This window comes from Mesocricetus auratus, unplaced genomic scaffold (genome assembly GCF_017639785.1).
Source record: "Mesocricetus auratus isolate SY011 unplaced genomic scaffold, BCM_Maur_2.0 Super-Scaffold_100014, whole genome shotgun sequence".
NCBI classification, from domain to species: Eukaryota; Metazoa; Chordata; class Mammalia; order Rodentia; family Cricetidae; genus Mesocricetus; species Mesocricetus auratus.
The window spans coordinates 19,191,937-19,204,165 of record NW_024429197.1 but is presented as its reverse complement, the minus strand read 5'-3'; the positions used below and the strand labels follow the sequence as shown (position 1 = coordinate 19,204,165).

Genomic DNA, 12,229 nt, shown 5'->3' with positions numbered 1-12,229 from the left:
CAAAGATCCAAACAGACAAGGAGTGTGCCCACTACCACGTGGGGATGAGCTCCGCCAAGAGGCGCAGACTCCACACCACACTACACCATACCACACCACACAGGGGATCACAGGACGGTTTACCTAAAACTCGCCTCTTGCTAGGTAACCGAATCGCCTCGGCGACCGGAAGAGGAAGATGCGGGGCTGCCCGGAACCGCGGAAGGCGGGCGCACGCAGTCTCCCTGGGCTCCGCGGAGACGGGGGTACACAGCGTCCCGGTCTCCATGAAAACAGGCCACACCCCGGCTATCCCGGCCCGTGCCTGCCCAGTGCGCAGACGCACATGCCGTTCCGCGCATGAGCAGTGCGGCTTGGAGCCCGCCAGCCCGTATCTCCGGCGCCAGCTACGCCGCTGTGGCTGTCACTATGGCCCATTACAAAGTGAGGGGGGCGCGGCGTGGCTCGGGGCGTGCGGGCGGCGCCGGGTGGGAGTTGGGGCGCGTGCAGGGCTTGGGGGCGGCGGCGGGGCGCACCGTCTTCCTGCTCCGGCCCGGGCTCGGGTCCCTGACCCGCCGTGTCTCCTCAGGCCGCCGACTCGAAGCGCGAGCAGTTCCGGAGGTACTTGGAGAAGTCGGGGGTGCTGGACACGCTGACGAAAGGTGAGCCGGGCGGGCGGCGGCTGCTGGTGCCCGCGCGCTCCCGGCCAGGTGGGGCCCTCACGGGGACCGGCGAGGCCTTGGGGTCTCGGGGGTCGGGCGCACGCCGGCTGCGGGACGTCGCCTCGCCCCCATGGCCGCTCTCAGCCCGGGACAGAAACTCTTGCAGCTGTTGCAAAGTCTCTCCAACTTCCGTTGCCTTCCCTCGAGCAGCCGCAGTGGACACGTTAGCAGGAGACCTTAAGATCCCAATTGCTCCCGCCTTAGAGTGTGCGGGATCTTACACATTTTCCTTTGGACAAAAGGCAACTAAGAAAATTACTGGGTTTGAAAAAGGGTTATTACTAGTCCTTTAAGCTGGGGAATCATAGACAATTTGATTCGTGGCTTTTCAACTCTTTCAGCCTGTAGTAATTCCTACTTTGTGTAGATCTCATAATTAAAGTAGAATTGGATTTTGAAGAGCGTCAGAGCACATAAAAGTGTCTATATTGTTTACCTTAAAAAATTGAAGCTTACTGTTAAGGTATATCCTTTCCTTTCTGGGTGTAAGGTTAGAAAGTATGGTGACCAAAACCAGAGGGACCCTCAGAGTGATGATAAAGCTGAACTAGCCTGACTGACAGTACGGAATGCCTGCTACTTGTTACTCAACTTAACACTGCCTGGTACTTTTAAGGGGTTAGAATGGAATTGCTGGCAGGGATCGAAACCTTGGCCCTTTTAAGAATGGGAAGTGTCTGGGAAATCATTTGTATCTGCTTTTTAGGGAAACAAAGGCTAGGGTAAGTTATGGGAGAATTTAGCAGAAACCGGTGCTTTTAATCCCCTCACATGGATGAGCTGACAAGGTTGGATTACTACCTACTTTCGACTCAGATATTAATTTCCTATATCTTTGCAAGTCAATGTGAGCAAATTTTAAGAACTACTGTGTGAAGGCACTGTACTCTGTGGCCTCGGAAGTGTCACAGATGATTGGAATTCTAGTTAAAAGAAAAAAACCCCATGTTTGTTTCCTTCAGTTAATGATCTTATTCCAGCCCTGTGTTCTGGGCACCACGTGATACAGCAGTGGAAATGTCCTCACTGTCAGGTGCTTGTAGCTTAGTTAGGGACACACATACTAAAACACATTTCCAGCTAGTGGTAAATGTATTAACTTAAACAATTGCAAGGCTAGGGGATAAAGATGTGACACTTTACATTGAGTGGTAGAGGGAAGACCTTTGAACAGAATTGAAAGTACAGCTAAGTATTCTTAAGCTGAAAATTCAATCTGAATTGCTCCAAAGCCTGTAAATTACTGAGCATTGATATGGAAAATCCCATATCTGACTGCATAAGTTATGTCAGTCAATATTCAAGAGCCGAGGAATATATTTGCTTGTGCAAGGTCATGTACTTATTATGTATTTAAGGTCCATATGGAATGTAAATGAATTTCATGTTTAGGCTTGGATCTCATCTCCAAGATATCTCATTATGTATGTATAGATATTCCAAACTCAGATAAACCCTGAAATACTGCTGGTCCCAGGTATTCTGTGTGTGAGGGTGGGTAGGGGTTGGATGCAGCAAGTGGACAGAAAAGTAGTAAAAGGCAGGTGGGGGATACTTGGGGGTAACTGAATACAGAGAAGATGCGTGGCCTTCAGGCTGTGTAAGAGATTGGAAACCTTTGCGTGCTCCTAACCTCAATCTTTTAAAATTCTAGTCTCCTAGATCATATCTGACAGCATAGTATCTATTGATTTAACTTTAGGGGCTGGGGATTTATTTAGCTCAATGGTTGAGTTCTTGCCTAGCAAGCCCAAGGCTCTGGATTTGGTTCTTAGCTCCGGGGTGGGGGGGGATGGGTGAGGTGGGGGGGTGAGGGTATGTCTTCAAAACAAAACAAACCCTTAATTTTAAAGGCTCAAACATAAGCGATTCATACAAATTTACATTTTCCTATCCAGCAAACATTTCAGAGAGGGTTTAAAATAGTTTTTAATGTCAAAACACTGTAAGAAACCTGGCGTGGTGACTGTTTTTAGTGCTCTAGTGAGGGAAGGCAGATCTTTCATTCACTGCTTGTCTGGGGTACATAACAAGACCTGCCTCAAAAAAGATGCAAACTAGAGCTAGGTTGGAGAGATGGCTCAGAGGTTCAGACCACTTGATGCACAACCATAAGGACCAGAGTTGAGATACCAGCACTCATATAGTAAGCCAGACAGGGTCTCTGTGTAATCCCAGTGCTTGGGAGGAGGCAGGGGAACAGGATGGTTTTCAAGGTTTGTTGGCTGCTAGTTTAGCTAAAAGAATGTAAGCTCCAGGTTCAGTGAGAGACCTTGCCCCAAAATATCTAAGGCACATGCAAAGAGCAAGGCATCTTGTCTTATTTCTAATTGTACTTGATAGACTGACGTAGGGCTCCTGCTTGAGTCTGAGGCCAGCCTGGGTTAGAGCGAGACTATATCTTTAAAACAAAAAAAATCAAACCAACCAACAAACAACCCCTTGAGACAGCCGGGCGGTGGTGGCGCATGCCTTTAATCCCAGCACTCGGGAGACAGAGGCAGTTGGATCTCTGTGAGTTTGAGACCAGCCTGGTCTACAAGAGCTAGTTCCAGGACAGCCTCCAAAACCACAGAGAAACCCTGTCTCGAAAAACCAAAAAAAAAAAAAAAAAAAAAATCCTTGAGGCAAAAACATCCATAAATAAAGTGGATGGGTAGCAAATCATTTGGGGCATCATTTTGTTATTTTGAGCAAGATATCAACCCATAAAATACCTGGCTTTAAATAACCTGGCTACTAGGGGCCAGCAAGGCTCAGCAGGTGAAGGTGCTTGCTACCAAGCCAGATGGACCTGAGTTTGATTTCTGGAACTCACATAGAATGTGTTCTGAAATGTGTCCTCAGACCCCTTCTTCCCCATATGTAACTAATAGAAATAAATCTAGCTGCTAAAGCAAAAGGGAATATGATTTGGTTGAATTCTCTTCAGATAAAAAGTACAATTACCTCATAGAAAAGCACAAGAAACTTAACACTTTGCAGCATCAGCCTTGCATGCATCACCAACAGGAATTTGGAAGCTGAAGGAATAATGGAAGGAAAAGACAAGAGCCTTAATAGTCACACCTATAAAAGTTTAGATTCTAGCCGGGTGGTGGTAGCACATGCCTTTAATCTCAACATCTGGAGGCAGAGGCAGGAGGATCTCTTGAGTTCGAGGCCAGCCTGCTCTTCAGAGTGAGCTTCAGGACAGCCAGGGTTACACAGAAAAACCCTGTCTCCAAAACAAAACAAAACAAAACAAAAGTAGATTCTAGCTGGTCTGGTGGTGCATGTCTTTAATCCCACTACTTGGGAGGCAGCAGTCACAGACACAAGCAATTTCTCTTAGTTCAAGACCACCCTAGTTTACATAGTTCCAGGACAGCTAGGACTTCCTAGAGAGATTCGGTCTTTAAAAAAAAAAAAGTAAATACACCGAGCATTGGTGGCACACGCCTTTAATCCCAGCACTCGGGAGGCAGACGTCTGTGATTTCAAGACCAGCCTGGTCTACGGAGCGAGTTCCAGGACAGCCTCCAAAACAATACAGAGAAATCCTGTCTTGGAAAACAAAACAAAACAAAAAAAGTAAATAAAGGTTAAATTTAGTTCGATCAGTGGAAGTAAATGGAAGAAACAGTTTTGAATATGTAATTTAGGAAAAGTAATAGAGAATTGAGTATTGTAACATACTAAGAGATTATTGGCAGATTGTGATGGTATAAATGTGCAAATTTTCTCAAAAACTTGTGTATTTTAGTGTAAGTTAAAAGTACCCGCTTGCTGTTTTTATACTATATTTAAATTAAAACTCTAAAAACCAGGAGGACATGTAAACTGGTTTAGAACAGGACTTCTTAATTTGGACTCTGAAAGTTACACATACTGAACAACTACATTTTTTGCTTTTGTTAAAGTTGGGTGTGGTGACACACACTCATGGGAGAACTGAGGCAGGAGGATTGCCACGAGTTTGAGGTTGGGCTACACAGTGAATTCTAGGCAAGCTTGGGTTCCCTGTCTTAATTACACACAGGTTCAGGTGTCTACACACTCAGGAGATTTTTTTTAAAGGGTCCTTAGCACTAGAACTTGTCATCTCAATATTGAATTCCAGGAGGATTTGTTTAGTAGATGAGTGACATAGTGTTCACATGAGGCACAAACACATTTTTATTTATTTATTTTTTGGCTTTTTGAGACAGGGTTTCTCTGTGGTTTTGGAGGCTGTCCTGGAACTCGATTGGTAGTCCAGGCTGGTCTCGAACTCACAGAGATCCGCCTGCCTCTGCCTCCCGAGTGCTGGGATTAAAGGTGGCACCAACGCCCGGCCACAAATACATTTTTAAATGCCAATCTGAACATATTGATTACTGGTAACATTTTTGGTTGGTGCCTAGCCTGTTATATATAAGACTTAATTCTTGAGTATCTGAATGGAATGCTTCAGTTAATTACCTAACACTTAAATTCCTTTAGTTAGATTACATTAGAATTTTTTTTTTGTTTGTTTGTTTGTTTTTACGAGACAGGGTTTCTCTGTATTGTTTTGGAGGCTATCGGTCCAGCCCAGCCTCGAACTCACAGAGATCCGCCTGCCTCTGCCTCCCGAGTGCTGGGATTAAAGGCGTGCGCCACCACCGCCCGGCAATTTTTTGTTTTTTTAAGACATGGTTCCTTGTATCATAGGCCTGCAGCTCATTGCTTTTCCATGAATGAATGGCCTCAAACTCCTTATCCCTCTGCCTCACCTCCTCAGTACTGAGATTACAGGCGTGGGCCATTACACCCAACTTTCTTAATTGTTCTGCCATTTTCCATGACCCATTTCAGTTAGTTTTGCATACAGCATTCAGGAATGATCTTGCCACCCCCTTGCTTTGAAACTGTTGAAATATGTTTGTAGCCTTTAGGATCAAAGTTCAACTAAGCTTTTCTCAGTTTTCCATTGTCTGACCCTAGACTACCTTTCTGTTTATTACCCACAAAGTATTTGACACATTAGTTCCCATTTTTATCTGAAACACAGCAAGGGCTCTGATGCTAAGTAATTCTCCAGTCTCACTCCAAAACTCAGTAACCACTATTAGAGTTCAATGCTCTCTGCATTCCTTGTCTTTTGCAATGGACTGTAAATTTGTTGCAAGCAAGAACACTGACTTATTCACCACTGTATCTTAGCAATCCGCTTGCCATATAGCAGGCAGATAGTATTTACTGAGTTTCAGAATATTTCAGCCATCTATACTTAAGACTTCATTGCTTTTCTTTCTCTTTGATTTGCAGTGTTGGTAGCCTTATATGAAGAACCAGAGAAGCCCACCAGTGCTCTGGAGTATCCTTTTCATCTCTGAAGTCAAAAAGGCCATATTTTTGACATTAAGTTTTCAAATATATAATAATCTTTAAATGCTGTTGTTTATTGAAAAGTTCTTTTGAATCTTCACATGACCTTGATAACTACTGGTAGTGTGGTGGGTAATTTCCCCCCCAGCCTCATTCTTCTGTGAGTACATTCTTAACACTGATGTTAGTTTTTTAAAGCATCACTTAGGAGCTGCTACCCCGGAAAACCCAGAAATAGAGCTGCTTCGCCTAGAATTGGCAGAAATGAAAGAGAAATATGAAGCTACTGTAGAAGAAAATAAAAAACTGAAAGCAAAGGTAAATTTAAAAAAGAAATTCAAATTAAAAAACAATCTTGTCTCTAATGATTATCTGACTAGATCCTTACTACAGGCCAGGGATACAGCTCAGTGGTAGAGCATTTGTCTGGCATGTGCAAAGGTCCTGGGTTCCATCTGCAACATGATAAAACGAGAGTAAACAACTAAACCCAAAACTTCACTAAATGGGCAGCAGGGAGGGACAGTGAGTGTCAGTCTGGATCAAATGCACAGCAAACTTAGGCCTCATCTAGTAAAATCCCGAGACTGACAATAAATAGGATAAGCAAAGTGTGGTTAAGAAGAGGGAATTGGAAAATCTATATCAATAAAAAGGCGGGAATGCTGGTTAATATTGCTTAAAATAGATGGATAATTGTAAGGTACTTAGGCAGTTTAGGTCAGTCTAGGCCACTGCTTTGTTAAGGGCACCTAGAAAGGGGCAGTGCACAGTCTGCACTATCTCAAGCATACTGGCTTCAGGTTCACAAGGACAGGAGTAAACTGTACTCAATTTTATCTAGAGCTGAGGTTTTCCCTTTGTTCAAACTTCATAAACTTGAACATCAACTCAAAGTCTTTGAGGCTTATCACATTCTGAACTACATGACACACTTTCTAAGTCTGACAGCTAATTGAAAGAAGTCAAATCTGAAGTTTAGTGTTCTTGTAAGGAATCATAAGTTTTTATAAAAGGAAATGCAGTGTCTTAGATTATTAAAGATACTGAGATATACACTTGGTAGTCTCTATGTAGGTCAGGCTGGCTTTTCAAACTCAGATCTGCCTGCCTCTGCCTCCCCAGTGTTGGGATCCCTGCTGGTACTTTTAAGTCAGACAGACATTAGTTACTTTTCATTGGCTGATTCACATAAGACAGCTCCATATTACACTGCATGGCTTTTTGGAAAGATAGACTGTTATGTACCTAGTATTTGAACAGTTCAGTTATGAATTGAAACTAAAGTTTAGTTCCCCAGCAATGCTAAAGGTGTATACAAAAAAGGATTTTGTTATTTTTAATTGTACTCAATTTAAGTAAGCAAATGGTTTAAGATAAGTTCAGGATTGATTACTGACTCAGTAACTTAAGTTGAATGTAGTATCTAATTTCATTGTGTACTAAGTTTTTTACCCAATTTAAATAAAATTCACCTAAATCCTCTGTCTTTGCCCCATAGCTTGCTCAGTATGAGCCACCTCAGGAGGAGAAGCGTGCTGAATAGGATTCTTCTCAGTTGAAAAGACACTGAAAACTGGTTTTGTATCACTTGAATAGCTTGTATAGTATATAATCTTTCCTGAAAAGATGCTATAAACTTTTAATATGTTAAATCGTTAAATCCACTCATCACACTTTAATGTTATAAACACATATACATAGAATCACCAATAAAAACTCAATATAACTTTCTTTGGGTCTTAAAGCAGGAGAATCCAAAGTAAATCTCGAAGAAAAGCTAAAGAGCCACAAAACTTTTCACTTTCAAAAACATTTTATTTATTATCCAATTAGGAATGATGGTACTGGTTGTATTTTAGCTAGGAGATGTAACATGGAGCTATTCCTTGGTTGAGGACTTGAGCACAGTAGGCACACTCATTCTTGACAGTGTATTCCCAGTAGACAGCTGGACAGATCTGTGATGAATGATGCTTCTGCATGGATTCCCATGCGTCTTGCTCCTTTATATAATATGGAACAAAGAACTCTTCTTTGCCACCACTTTGCCTTAGATAACTTGTGTGTGCCAGTGTGAACTCTGACACCACAGTTTCTTTCTATGCAATCATGCCCATCTGATAATGCTGCCTTGCTGTGTGCTTTAGTGTGTCCTGGTTGCACAGTAGTCTGTGTTGTTTTCAGTTTGCTTAATGCTGCAGCTACCCTGATTGTAATTTACATAGCTTCCAACTTGATGATACACTCTTACCCTGCCTTACTTTACTTAGCTCCTTAGTTGAGCACAGAACAGAAGAGATAAATAAAATTTGGGGTTTACACACCAGCTGTGATGGAAAGGGGGATGAACCGTTATGTCATAGATGATTTATTATTTTTTTTGGTTTTTCAAGGCAGGGTTTCTCTGTGACTTCGGAGGCTGTCCTGGAATTAGCTCTTGTAGGCCAGGCTGGCCTCAAACTCACAGAGATCCGTCTGCCTCTGCCTCCCAAGTGCTGGGATTAAAGTCGTGCACTACTACTGCCTGGCTGTCACAGATGATTATAATATGTAATTATATAGTGCTTTTTTCCCCCCTCAAAGGTATTTTTTGATCCTTGAATTAGTTTTATCTTTATTATCCCTGTGAAGTAGGTAGGGCAAGTATGAAAGGAGGTTGGGTGCTGAATTTTTAGGCCAAAGAGTGATATTTATATGAATTTGTTGATAACTGTAGACCCCCTGGGCAGGTCAGTTACAGCGTGGAGATTCACTTTCTTGTCTGTACCATGAGAACTTGTGCTGCCCACCTCACAGGGTTGTTGTGAGGTCAAATGAGAGTGTACATGAAAGATGTGTAAACGGTAAAGTACCACTTGTTTTGTTAGTTCTCTTCTTTCCTTTTGGGTAGGGGACAGTCTCATTTACCCCCAGGCTGGCCTTGAAGTTCTGATCTTCTTGCTCCAACTTCTGAATGCTGGGATTATAGGTATTCACCACCACATCAGGCTCTTTCTCCTTTCTCTGGGAAGACTCAGTCAGATGTATTGTTGACTAATTACTTTCCTCACACAGACATTGGAGTTCTTGCATTTCATGCCTTCTACTCTTGTTGTTAGGGAGCCTGTCTTTAATTTGGATCACAGCACACATCCCAATTAAAGCTGGTTTAACCAGCTGAGGCACTGGCACCTTCTAGAAACTCTGACCAAGCCATTTACAAGGGCATTGTAATCAGTCATGTTGGCACGACTGTGGCAATTGTCTGCATTTCTTCCAGTCACAAGTTTGTTTCTGGAGGGTGGCCAGCTACGACTGAAATTCTTTCAGCTGGACAGATTCTCTTCTTACGAATTTGAGTGCCTCCTGGATGGATAGCACTGGGCTAAGTGCTGGTTTGGTAAAGATTCATTTATTATGAGACACATGTAAACATCTACAAAGTGGGTTAGGGTGTGCTAAGAACTGTAGGAATAGCAAAACAGCCTCATGAGGAATAGGAAGAGAGAGTACTTAGCTTCTTTAGGCTGGTTATATGGCAGCCATTTTGTTGATACAGACAACTACATTTTGTTTTCTGGCAGTCTTTTTCCCCTCTCATGGTATTATTGTTACTTATTTATCCTAAGACAGGGCTCACTCTATGTAGCTGTGACTGGCATGGAACTTACTATGTAGCAGATGGTAGCCTCAAACTCAAGATTCTCCTGCTTCTGCTTCCCAAGGATTAAAAGGTGTGCAACACCATGCCTGGTCTAATGTTACATTATGTCACTTGGTCTGTGACTTTTTGAACCATCCTTTTGCACATTAGATTACCTCTTGTAGGTAGAACTGACCTGGGCCAGCCATTGATATTTAAGAATTCAAGGTCTGGGACTGGAGCAGTGGTTCGGATAAAGAGCACAGGCTGCTCTTCTAGAGGACCTGAGTTCAATTCCCAGCACCCACATGGTAGCTCACAACCATCTATAGTCCTCTTCTGGCATGCAGATGTACACGCAGACAGACTGCTCAAATTTAAAAAAACAAACAAGCCCATAAATAAGTAAATCCTAAAAAAGAAAAAAGATTTGAAGGTCACGGGGCATGTTAAGCCACCTCACATGGACCCTCTCTATCATTTCTATCAAGGACTTAAATGAAAACTGTATACAAGATGATGCTAAAAGGAATAGAAAATATAATTCATCTCTTCAGTTTCTGCTACACTTCAGCTGCTTCATCTATAAAATAAAAATTATAGGCTCAGTGGATAGAGGTGCTAGGACACAGGCCTGAAGAACTCAGTTCAATCCCTGGATCCTACAGGTGACAGAAAAACCCACTCCCAAGAGTTATCCTTCCAGATGTGCACACCAGCATGCACACATTACATATAAAATGAAGTCTGAACAGACTTGATGGGCCATGCCTGTAATCCTAGCACATGGAAGGAAGAGGGTCGGGAATTGTAAAGTCATCTCTGACTACATAATAAGTTAGAGGCTAGCCTTGGCTACATAAGACCTGTTTCAACACCCCCCCCAAGGTGTGTGTGTGTGTGTGTGTGTGTGTGTGTGTGTGTGTGTGTGTGTGTGTGTACTTTTACATCTTACCTACAAGGTTATTGTCAGGATCAGATTAAATACATTGAGTATAAAAGTACCTTGCAAACTGTAAAGGGCTATCTACAGATCAGTTGTAGTAATGCCACATCTCTAAGTATCACAGAATTGGAAAGGTTGACTGGTAGACTACTTTGAAACAGGGTTTAATGTGGTAATCTGGAGTACCTAAACTGCTGGGCACAAAAAAGCTAATAATATCAACTCATATAGCAGTTAAAAATGTAGTTATATAAGTTTAGTGAGTAGGGTTTCTGACAAAATACTAGTTCTGGTGATCACTAATGTGAATCATTTATATTCCCAGGAAACTTAAACGTCCATCTGGGGAATAGAAATGTCCAGGTGCTAAATAAGTGTCTGAAAGCCCTGCTGGTCACTCTGTAGGTACCATGTATCTGAAGGATGCTGACAAGCATGAATGCATTTTAAGGAAGAATGATCAATAAGGAGAAGGGATGTGAAAGTATGGCTGAGTTGTCTAGTGTGGTTGCCACCAGTTACACAGAGCACTTACTCAAAACAAAAACTCAGTTCCTCAATCACACCAGCAGTTTTTCTAGCATTCATTCATGTGGCCAGCAGGTACTATCCCAAACAGTACAGACATAAAAACGTTTCTACCCTCAGCGTCCTACTGGACAGTAATGTGGAAGCAATGATTGAAGCAACTGAGGATAATGGGGAGCAGAGAAGACTTTGGGGGCCTGGGACTCACTTATATCAGGTTGCATGCGAAGACTTGGTGTGTAATGGGGACTATTTGAATAGTAGAAGGGCTGTTGTGAAGAAGGGACTATTTTGTTCCACTTTCGGATTTGAGGACTATGATTGTGGGCTTGAAACTCTTTTTGAAACTGACTGATAACAGAGAATAACCTTGAGCTGCTTTCTGGTCCTCTTGCTTTTGCTTCCTTGGGCTGTGATTACAGACAAGTGCCCAGGCCTGGGTTATTTCATGAAGACTAGGCAAGCTTTCTGCCAACTGAACTACATTCCAAACCCCTTGTATAAGAAACTATAAAAATGGGTTTTTATTTTATGTGTATGAGTGTTTTGGCTGCTTGTATGTATGTGTACCATGTGTGTGCCCTGGCATCCTTGGAGGCCAGAAGAGGGCATTGGAACCCTGACATTGGAGTTGCAGGTGGTTGTGCTGAATATGGTTCCCTTTTAACTACTGAGCCATTTCTCCAGCCTAGATTAAAATTTTGAGCAGGGCAGAGCTTTGGAGATGGCTCAGTGGGTAAAGCACTTGTCACATAAATGTGAGGACTTAAGTTTGAATCCCCAGAATTCACAGAAAATTGAGCAGATCTGAGTAATTTCTGTAATCCCAGTGCTCCTGTAATGAGATGGGAGGTGGACAGGCATCAGCCCAGAGATTTGCAGGCTAGCTAGCTTTGCATATGCAATGCTAAACAACAACAGTGACTTTCACCAAAACTCAAGGTGAGAGGAAGAAGACCTTTATTCCTATACCCTACCCAAAACTTAAAACTTTTACCAGGGCTACCCTTAAGTTTGATTTCCTCTGGCAAACAGTTGGTTCTCTGAATCCATGGATTCAGTCAACTGGCTCGGAAATTTGGGGGGTTTGTGTTGAGC

General features: G+C 42.7%; 1 protein-coding gene across 1 annotated transcript; it reads left to right on the top strand.

Moving 5' to 3' along the window:
• Positions 1-282: 282 nt before the first annotated feature.
• LOC101830285 (MYC binding protein) lies at positions 283-8,886 on the top strand. The gene is made up of 5 exons (XM_005084350.4): positions 283-423; positions 569-641; positions 5,973-6,021; positions 6,221-6,350; positions 7,534-8,886. The coding sequence occupies exons 1-5, from the start codon at positions 340-342 to the stop codon at positions 7,576-7,578; spliced, it is 381 nt and encodes a 126-aa protein (XP_005084407.1). The 5' UTR covers positions 283-339; the 3' UTR covers positions 7,579-8,886.
• Positions 8,887-12,229: the final 3,343 nt, after the last annotated feature.

What these genes read in the sequence shown, in the direction of transcription:
- LOC101830285 (XM_005084350.4), top strand. Translation starts at nt 340, where the DNA reads ATGAGCAGTGCGGCTTGGAGCCCGCCAGCCCGTATCTCCGGCGCCAGC. An exon ending in TCACTATGGCCCATTACAAA is followed by an intron (nt 424 to 568) that starts GTGAGGGGGGCG and finishes GTGTCTCCTCAG; the next exon opens with GCCGCCGACTCGAAGCGCGA. An exon ending in ATAAAAAACTGAAAGCAAAG is followed by an intron (nt 6,351 to 7,533) that starts GTAAATTTAAAA and finishes TTTGCCCCATAG; the next exon opens with CTTGCTCAGTATGAGCCACC.